We start from the raw sequence: 11,466 nt of genomic DNA on the forward strand, positions 1-11,466 counted from the left end.
GAAGGAGCGGGTGGAGCTGGGCGTGAAGCGGGTGTAGTACACGTACAGCGCCACCCCGTTTCCCACGTCACCCACCAGCGACATCAATCCCAGCAGCACCAGCACCGGAAGTTGCTCCAGAGCTTCGGCGTCCTCCAGCATCTTCACCAAGTAACCCGTGTCGTTCAGGGGGCCCATCGCGTGACCTGTGCCGTTCAGGAGGCCCATCGCGTGACCTGTGCCGTTCAGGGGGCCCATCGCGTGACCTGTGCCGTTCAGGAGGCCCATCGCGTGACCTGTGCCGTTCAGGAGGCCCATCGCGTGACCTGTGCCGTTCAGGAGGCCCATCGCGTGACCTGTGCCGTTCAGGTTCCACGTGTCTGGTGAGGCTGCCGACATCTTTTTTCTGTGTCAGCCTGCAGCACGTGAAACACAGCAACATGTCACCCACACCAATATCAAACATAGCATCATGACTTCTGTCACCAGCACCATCATGACTTCTGTCACCAACACGTCAAACACAGCAACATGTCTCCCACACCAATATCAAACACCGCAACATGACTTCTGTCACCTACACCATTATCAAACACAGCAACATGACTTCTGTCATCAACATGTCAAACACCGCAACATGACTTCTGTCACCTACACCATTATCAAAACAGCAACATGACTTCTGTCATCAACACGTCAAACACAGCAACATGACTTGTGTCACCAACACGTCAAACACAGCAACATGACTTCTGTCATCAACACGTCAAACACAGCAACATGACTTCTGTCACCAACACGTCAAACACAGCAACATGACTTCTGTCATCAACATGTCAAACACAGCAACATGACTTCTGTCATCAACATGTCAAACACCGCAACATGACTTCTGTCACCTACACCATTATCAAACACAGCAACATGACTTCTGTCATCAACACGTCAAACACAGCAACATGACTTCTGTCATCAACATGTCAAACACAGCAACATGACTTCTGTCATCAACATGTCAAAACACAGCAACATTTCTGTCACCTACACCATTATCAAACAAGCAACATGACTTCTGTCACCAACACCAATATCAAACAGAGCAACATGACTTCTGTTACCAACACGTCAAACACAGCAACATGACTTCTGTCATCAACACGTCAAACACAGCAACATTACTTCTGACATCAACATGTCAAAACACAGCAACATGACTTCTGTCACCAACACGTCAAACACAGCAACATGACTTCTGTCATCAACATGTCAAACACCGCAACATGACTTCTGTCACCTACACCATTATCAAAACAGCAACATGACTTCTGTCATCAACACGTCAAACACAGCAACATGACTTGTGTCACCAACACCATTATCAAACACCGCAACATGACTTCTGTCATCAACACGTCAAACACAGCAACATGACTTCTGTCACCAACACGTCAAACACAGCAACATGACTTCTGTCATCAACACGTCAAACACAGCAACATTACTTCTGACATCAACATGTCAAACACAGCAACATGACTTGTGTCACCAACACCATTATCAAACACCGCAACATGACTTCTGTCATCAACACGTCAAACACAGCAACATGACTTGTGTCACCAACACCATTGTCAAACACCGCAACATGACTTCTGTCATCAACACGTCAAACACAGCAACATGACTTGTGTCACCAACACCAGTATCAAACACCGCAACATGACTTCTGTTACCCACACCAGTATCAAACAGAGCGACATGACTCACTTCTGTCACCAACACGTCAAACACAGCAACATGACATCTGTCATCAACATGTCAAACAGCAACATGACTTCTGTCATCAACATGTCAAATACAGCAACATGACATCTGTCATCAACATGTCAAACACAGCAACATGACTTCTGTCACCAACACGTCAAACACAGCAACATGACTTCTGTTACATACACCATTATCAAACAGCAACATGACTTCTGTCATCAACATGTCAAACACAGCAACATGACTTCTGTCACCAACACCATTATCAAACACCGCAACATGACTTCTGTTACCCACAGCAGTAAAATTCTGTAGAAAAATCCACTTCGATAGGAAAAACAAATCAGACTGCACGCAGGAAAAAAAAAAATGTGGCGCTGTAGTGTAGCGACGCGCTCTCCCTGGGGAGAGCAGCCCGAATTTCACACAGAGAAATCTGTTGTGATAAAAAGAAATACAAATACAAATCAGCTTACAACACATACAAGCATCCACTAACACGCATCAGCTGACAACACATGTAGCAACCTCCGAAAACACAAAACTCAGCCTCGGAGAATGACTGTCACCACACACTCATCCACAAGATATTGCCTTCACGAAATATTTCCTGAAACAGCCGCGCCCCGATACTGACAAATCAAGAATGGCTCACAAGATGTTTGGTCAGTATTTATGTCACGTTGGCTCCCGGATTTCAATAGGTCCATGTCATATTCATTGCAATGTCATCCCGACTTCCCCCAGTATCTTCAGTTCCGTACAGGATAATATGATGATGATGACAATGACGATTACATTGAATATAATAATAATAGTAATAATAATAATAATAATAATAATAATGGATACTTATATAGCACACTATCCAGAAATCTGCTCTAGGTGCTATACAAAAACGCTTTTGTTAACATAAAACATTGCATCAATGTTACATACACACACCAAAATGTGACACCACACACACACACACACACACACACACACACACACACTGCATAATACGTTTTAACATACATGTGTATCTAACAGCTACCATAACATATACGCACACATAAGCAGGCACAAACTTACATAAACACACGCACACACAATACACATTCATATACATGCATGTAGTTATGTACACATACATATGAAAACACACATAGTCAAGCACAGCTAACGCTATGGAAGTGGACCTGCCACAACTGAACATATTGCTGAGGGAAAAAAGTGAGTTTTGAGATAGTGACAATGACCATTACAATGACGATCACATTGAAGATGACCGTGACAATGACAATGACGATTACACTGAAGATGATAGTGACAATGACGATTACAAGGACGATAATAATGACAATGACACAGACGATGATAATGACGGTGATGATGATAATGCCGATGACAAAATGGCGCCATGTGTCCGGTCCTGTGTGTTCGATCACGCTGACACTCGTTGACTCCAATGGTGCTGTTGTTGTTAGCTCTGTTACTGGTGCTGCTGCTGTGGTTCGTCCGTCAGGATCGACGAGGACCATCTAGTCATCCTGGGGGTGGGTGGGTTGGGATCTGTGGGTGCGCAGATGACTGGTCAGGCCAATCCGCGCCCGGAAGGCTCTGACGCAGTGTGGACAGGGGATGGTGGCGGCTGTCGGGGACTTGCTGGCACTGCTTTTCCTGGCCTGTCTGCGTTGCTCTGCTGCAGCGATTCTGTTGGCCTCACGGGATTTGGCGCCTTTGTGGACAGCTGAACGCCACTTTGGTCTGTCCATTGCATTCAGCTCCCATGTGTCGTGGCTGATGCTGAAGGCCTTCAGAGAAGCTTTCAGAGTGTCTTTGAAGCGCTACTTTTGGCCTCCATGGGAGCGCTTACCATGTTGGAGTTCGCCATGTTGGCTACACCACTACTAACGCAATGGCCGAGAGGTTGAAGCGTTGGACTTTCAATCTGATGGTCCCGGGTTCGTATCTCGGTAACGACGCATGGTGGGTAAAAGGGTGGAGATTTTTCTTCCAGGTCAACATATGTGCAGAACCGGTTTATGTTCCTGAACCCTCTTCGTGTGTATACGGCAGGCAGAAGATCAAATACGCTCGTTAAAGATCCTGTAATCCATGTCAGCGTTCGGTGGGTTATGGAAACAAGAACATACCCAGCATGCACCCCCCCCCCTTACCCCCCCACCTCCACCCCCACCCCCCCATGATGGTATGATGATGATGATGATGCAACTGTTGCTGATAATGATGATGACGTTGACCACAACGACGATTCGGTGATGAACATGATGACGACGACGACGACGACGATGATGATGATGATAATGATAATGATGATGATGATGATAACCAAGAGACCATAATGGGTGTCAGTGTTTGATTCACAACATCATTGTTCGTTCATCCCTTTGCACTGTGTTTCACGTTGTTTTGTTTTGTTTGGAATAAAGAGAAAAGGAAACTGCTTGAGTAGATTACGTGGCTTTTGTTTGGTTGTTCAGTCATTGTTTTTGCCCCCGTGTGTGTGTGTGTGTGTGTGTGTGTGTGTGTGTGTGTGTGTGTGTGTGTGTGTGTGTGTGTGTGTGTGTGTGTGTGTGTGTGTGTGTGTGTGAGTGAGTGTTCGAGCGCGCGCGCGCGCTAATTTGATCTCAACAGACAAATATCAAACAGGTAAAAACACTTTAACCAACCAACCATTCCACCCGCCAAACAAACGATAGCGCTAAATAACTACATAGACACCAGTGGCTACATTACCTGTCTATCCATAACATTACCTGTCTGTCCAGAACACCAGTGGCTACATTACCTGTCTATCCATACATTACCTGTCTATCCAGAACACCAGTGGCTACATTACCTGTCTATCCATACATTACCTGTCTGTCCAGAACACCAGTGGCTACATTACCTGTCTATCCAGAACACCAGTGGCTACATTACCTGTCTATCCATACATTACCCCTACATTACCTGTCTATCCATGCATTACCCGTCTATCCAGAACACGAGTGGCTACATTACCTGTCTATCCATGCATTACCTTTCTGTCCAGAACACCAGTGGCTACATTACCTGTCTATCCATAACATTACCTGTCTATCCAGAACACCAGTGGCTACATTACCTGTCTATCCATATATTACCTGTCTATCCAGAACACGAGTGGCTACATTACCTGTCTATCCAGAACACCAGTGGCTACATTACCTGTCTATCCATACATTACCTGTCTATCCAGAACACCAGTGGCTACATTACCTGTCTATCCATACATTACCTGTCTATCCAGAACACCAGTGGCTACATTACCTGTCTATCCAGAACACCAGTGGCTACATTACCTGTCTATCCAGAACACCAGTGGCTACATTACCTGTCTATCCAGAACACCAGTGGCTACATTACCTGTCTATCCATACATTACCTGTCTATCCAGAACACCAGTGGCTACATTACCTGTCTATCCATAACATTACCTGTCTATCCATAACATTACCTGTCTATCCAGAACACCAGTGGCTACATTACCGGTCTATCCAGAACACCAGTGGCTACATTACCTGTCTATCCATAACATTACCTGTCTATCCAGAACACCAGTGGCTACATTACCTGTCTATCCAGAACACCAGTGGCTACATTACCTGTCTATCCAGAACACCACTGGCTACATTACCTGTCTATCCATACATTACCTGTCTGTCCAGAACACCAGTGGCTACATTACCTGTCTATCCATACATTACCTGTCTATCCAGAACACCACTGGCTACATTACCTGTCTATCCATACATTACCTTTCTACCCAGAACACCAGTGGCTACATTACCTGTCTATCCAGAACACCAGTGGCTACATTACCTGTCTATCCAGAACACCAGTGGCTACTTTACCTTTCTACCCAGAACACCAGTGGCTACATTACCTGTCTATCCAGAACACCAGTGGCTACTTTACCTGTCTATCCAGAACACCACTGGCTACATTACCTGTCTATCCATACATTACCTGTCTATCCAGAACACCACTGGCTACATTACCTGTCTATCCAGAACACCACTGGCTACATTACCTGTCTATCCATACATTACCTGTCTATCCAGAACACCAGTGGCTACATTACCTGTCTATCCATACATTACCTTTCTACCCAGAACACCAGTGGCTACATTACCTGTCTATCCATACATTACCTGTCTATCCAGAACACCAGTGGCTACATTACCTGTCTATCCATACATTACCTGTCTATCCAGAACACCAGTGGCTACATTACCTGTCTATCCCTACATTACCTGTCTATCCAGAACACGAGTGGCTACATTACCTGTCTATCCAGAACACCAGTGGCTACTTTACCTGTCTATCCAGAACACGAGTGGCTACATTACCTGTCTATCCAGAACACCAGTGGCTACATTACCTGTCTATCCATACATTACCTGTCTATCCAGAACACCAGTGGCTACATTACCTGTCTATCCATACATTACCTGTCTATCCAGAACACCAGTGGCTACATTACCTGTCTATCCAGAACACGAGTGGCTACATTACCTGTCTATCCAGAACACCAGTGACTACATTACCTGTCTATCCAGAACACCAGTGGCTACTTTACCTGTCTATCCAGAACACCAGTGGCTACAGTAAGTGATGATCACAGGCACAGACTGTCGAACGTCAGGTCTCACAAGGCAGCTCACAAAACGTCTCACAAGGCAGCTCACAAAACGTCTCAAAAGGCAGCTCACAAAGGACTGGTGAAGAAGGGCAATAACCACAAAGAACACATACGTGATGATGGACACATATTAATGTCGCACGTGATAGCAGTTCTCGTCCGGATGCGACACGAGTTGTGACTATTCCATTGAATGTAACCCGTCACACAGCAGACAAAAAAATGTCATAGATCCTTTTAGGAAAGATGAAGTCTGTTACAGATCCTTATAGGAAATGGACGGGGCGAGGCGAGCAATGCCAGTCACTGGCACACTGTGACTTTGTCACGCCTTTCAAAACTCCTCTCCCCATCACAAAACACAGCGAAGGAAGTTGCTAGAATAGTTCGTGATTCTGTGCGAATCTCTGCTGCCGTGGTGGGGCTGTGTGATTCTCTTTCTGGGTCCCGTCAGTTTGAAAGTGTTGCCGGTCACTCAACTCAGAATTGTTGTCAGTATCACCAACACGTGGATACGCGAAAACGTACTTGATGAAAATGTGTATCTGTCTAAAAAAAAAAAATAAAAAAATAAATAAATAAATAAATAAATAAATAAATAAATAGATAATAGCAACAACAAAAACACACTCTGTGTCTGAAACCTCCTTCTGCAGTTCTGCACACAACGCAAGAAAGATCTCTCCTTCTGCCACAATACACCAGGTGTATCTATTATCACCTTTTCTGCTCACAGGTGTATCTGTTATCACCTTTTCTGCACACAGGTGTATCTGTTATCACCTTTTCTGCACACACAGGTGTATCTGTTATCACCTTTTCTGCACACAGGTGTCTCTGTTATCACCTTTTCTGCTCACACAGGTGTATCTGTTATCACCTTTTCTGCTCACAGGTGTCTCTGTTATCACCTTTTCTGCACACACAGGTGTATCTGTTATCACCTTTTCTGCACACAGGTGTATCTGTTATCACCTTTTCTGCACACAGGTGTATCTGTTATCACCTTTTCTGCACACACAGGTGTATCTGTTATCACCTTTTCTGCACACAGGTGTATCTATTATCACCTTTTCTGCACACACAGGTGTATCTGTTATCACCTTTTCTGCACACAGGTGTCTCTGTTATCACCTTTTCTGCTCACAGGTGTATCTGTCATCACCTTTTCTGCTCACAGGTGTATCTATTATCACCTTTTCTGCTCACACAGGTGTATCTGTTATCACCTTTTCTGCTCACACAGGTATATCTATCATCACCTTTTCTGCTCACAGGTGTATCTATTATCACCTTTTCTGCTCACAGGTGTATCTGTTATCACCTTTTCTGCACACAGGTATATCTGTTATCACCTTTTCTGCACACAGGTGTATCTGTTATCACCTTTTCTGCACACACAGGTATATCTGTTATCACCTTTTCTGCACACAGGTATATCTGTAATCACCTTTTCTGCACACACAGGTATATCTGTAATCACCTTTTCTGCACACAGGTGTATCTGTTATCACCTTTTCTGCTCACACAGGTATATCTGTTATCACTTTTTCTGCACACAGGTGTATCTGTTATCACCTTTTCTGCACACACAGGTATATCTATTATCACCTTTTCTGCTCACAGGTGTGTCTGTCATCACCTTTTCTGCACACAGGTGTATCTGTCATCACCTTTTCTGCACACACAGGTATATCTGTTATCACCTTTTCTGCACACACAGGTGTATCTTTTATCACCTTTTCTGCACACAGGTGTATCTGTTATCACCTTTTCTGCACACAGGTATATCTGTAATCACCTTTTCTGCACACAGGTGTATCTGTTATCACCTTTTCTGCACACAGGTATATCTGTAATCACCTTTTCTGCACACAGGTGTATCTGTTATCACCTTTTCTGCACACAGGTATATCTGTAATCACCTTTTCTGCACACAGGTATATCTGTAATCACCTTTTCTGCACACAGGTGTATCTGTTATCACCTTTTCTGCACACAGGTATATCTATCATCACCTTTTCTGCACACAGGTGGATCTATTATCACCTTTTCTGCACACAGGTGTATCTGTTATCACCTTTTCTGCACACACAGGTATATCTATTATCACCTTTTCTGCACACAGGTATATCTGTTATCACCTTTTCTGCACACACAGGTATATCTGTAATCACCTTTTCTGCACACACAGGTATATCTGTAATCACCTTTTCTGCACACACAGGTATATCTGTTATCACCTTTTCTGCACACACAGGTATATCTGTTATCACCTTTTCTGCACACACAGGTGTATCTGTTATCACCTTTTCTGCACACACAGGTATATCTGTTATCACCTTTTCTGCACACAGGTATATCTGTAATCACCTTTTCTGCTCACACAGGTATATCTGTAATCACCTTTTCTGCACACAGGTATATCTGTTATCACCTTTTCTGCACACACAGGTGTATCTGTAATCACCTTTTCTGCACACACAGGTGTATCTGTTATCACCTTTTCTGCACACAGGTGTATCTGTTATCACCTTTTCTGCACACACACACACACACACACACACACACACACACACACACACACACGCCAAGAATCACATTTCCACAAGTGCCAATATGTAGCCAAATATACACATATTCCTTTAAACACCAGTACAAAACCTTCCCATGAGTACCAAAACCACAGCAAAGATGTCACCACACAATCTGACCATTCAGTACAAAAACTTTCCCGTGAGTACCAAGGTAGACCACAGCAAAGATGACACCACACAATCTGACCATTCAGTACAAAAACTTTCCCCTGAGTACCAAAACCACCACAAAGATGTCACCACACAATCTGATCATTCAGTACAAAAACTTTCCCGTGAGTACCAAAACCACCTCAAAGATGTCACTACACAATCTGACCATTCAGTACAAAAACTTTCCCGTGAGTACCAAAACCACCGCAAAGATGTCACTACACAATCTGACCATTCAGTACAAAAACTTTCCCGTGAGTACCAAAACCACCTCAAAGATGTCACTACACAATCTGACCATTCAGTACAAAAACTTTCCCGTGAGTACCAAAACCACAACAAAGATGACACCACACAATCTGACCATTCAGTACAAAAACTTTCCCGTGAGTACCAAGGTAGACCACAGCAAAGATGTCACCACACAATCTGACCATTCAGTACAAAAACTTTCCCGTGAGTACCAAGGTAGACACAGCAAAGATGTCACCACACAATCTGACCATTCAGTACAAAAACTTTCCCGTGAGTACCAAAACCACAACAAAGATGACACCACACAATCTGACCATTCAGTACAAAAACTTTCCCGTGAGTACCAAGGTAGACCACAGCAAAGATGACACCACACAATCTGACCATTCAGTACAAAAACTTTCCCGTGAGTACCAAAACCACAACAAAGATGACACCACACAATCTGACCATTCAGTACAAAAACTTTCCACTAAGTACCATGACCACAACAACGATGACACCACACAATCTGACCATTCAGTACAAAAACTTTCCCGTGAGTACCAAAACCACAACAAAGATGACACCACACAATCTGACCATCCAGTACAAAAACCTTCCCATGAGTACCAAGGTAGACCACAGCAAAGATATCACCACACAATCTGACCATTCAGTACAAAATCTTTCCCGTGAGTACCATGACCACAAGAAAGATGACATCACACAATCTGGCCATTCAGTACAAAGTTTCCCCTGAGTACCAAGGTAGACCACAGCAAAGATGACACCATACAATCTGAACATTCAGTACAAAAACTTCCCCTTAGTACCAAAACCACAGTAAAAATGTCACCACACAATCTGACCATTCAGTACAAAAACTTTCCCGTGAGTACCAAAACCACCGCAAAGATGTCACCACACAATCTGATCATTCAGTACAAAACCTTTCCTGTGAGTACCAAGGAAGACCACAGCAAAGATGACACTACACAATCTGACCATTCAGTACAAAAACTTTCCCGTGAGTACCAAGGTAGACCACAGCAAAGATGACACCACACAATCTGACCATTCAGTACAAAAACTTTCCACTAAGTACTATGACCACAGCAAAGATGACACCACACAATCTGACCATTCAGTACAAAAACCTTCCACTAAGTACCATGACCACAGCAAAGATGTCACCACACAATCTGACCATTCAGTACAAAAACTTTCCCGTGAGTACCAAGACCACAACAAAGATGACACCACACAATCTGACCATTCAGTACAAAAACTTTCCACTAAGTACCAAAATCACCACAAAGATGTCATCACACAATCTGATCTTTCAGTACAAAAACTTTCCCGTGAGTACCAAAACCACTGCAAAGATGTCACCACACAATCTGACCATTCAGTACAAAAACTTTCCCGTGAGTACCAAGGTAGACCACAACAACGATGTCACCACAGAATCTGACCATTCAGTACAAAAACTTTCCACTAAGTACTATGACCACAGCAAAGATGTCACCACACAATCTGACCATTCAGTATAAAAACTTTCCCGTGAGTACCAAAACCACAACAAAGATATTACCACACAATCTGATCGTTCAGCAGACAAACTCGGCTCCTCGGGCTAATGGAGAGTGCAGTCTTGTTTCGGAAAGCGGTGGGTATCGTTCAGGGAAACGGATGCGCCGTGTACGTGAAACCACAGCCAGCTGACCCCACTGTCGTAACGGACGCGCCCTGATTGTCGCACCGGAAGTACGGGGCGCGGTATGGGCGACGCCATCGTGACAGGTTCCACTGTCGTCACCATAGTGACACACATTCAGTTTGCATGTCAGCTCGTCAGAGCAAAAGTGAAAAAGTTGAAGTGGCCCAGATTTTGGAGCTGGTGGAACAGGAGCTCAGTTCACTTCTTGAGGGGGGTGGGGGGGTGAGGGGGTTGTGGGGGAGTGGATGGGAGATAAAGACATAGACAGAGACAGACAGAGACAGAGAGACAGACAGGGTGGAAATTCATACGTGTCATGTACTGATCATGTGAAATGTGTC

At 44.2% G+C, this 11,466-nt stretch overlaps 1 protein-coding gene across 5 annotated transcripts in view; it reads right to left on the reverse strand.

The window, feature by feature from the left end:
- The window catches only part of LOC143276958 (uncharacterized), a 15,169-nt gene extending 4,123 nt beyond the window's left edge, over positions 1 to 11,046 (reverse strand). The window contains exons 1-3 of one of the 5 annotated variants that reach the window (XM_076581645.1): positions 11,000 to 11,046; positions 6,356 to 6,967; positions 1 to 395 (exon numbers count right to left, since the gene is read on the reverse strand). The exon at positions 1 to 395 is cut by the window's left edge and continues 1,638 nt beyond it. In XM_076581645.1, the coding sequence (XP_076437760.1) occupies positions 1 to 378 (378 nt within the window). In that variant the 5' untranslated portion in view covers positions 379 to 395; positions 6,356 to 6,967; positions 11,000 to 11,046. Of the gene's footprint in view, positions 501 to 2,043; positions 2,969 to 6,355; positions 7,339 to 10,999 lie in introns of those variants that run through there. The other 4 variants (XM_076581650.1, XM_076581649.1, XM_076581647.1 and 1 more) reach the window with 4 other exon arrangements.
- Positions 11,047 to 11,466: the final 420 nt, after the last annotated feature.

Source organism: Babylonia areolata, chromosome 33 (genome assembly GCF_041734735.1).
Source record: "Babylonia areolata isolate BAREFJ2019XMU chromosome 33, ASM4173473v1, whole genome shotgun sequence".
Lineage (NCBI taxonomy): Eukaryota > Metazoa > Mollusca > Gastropoda > Neogastropoda > Buccinidae > Babylonia > Babylonia areolata.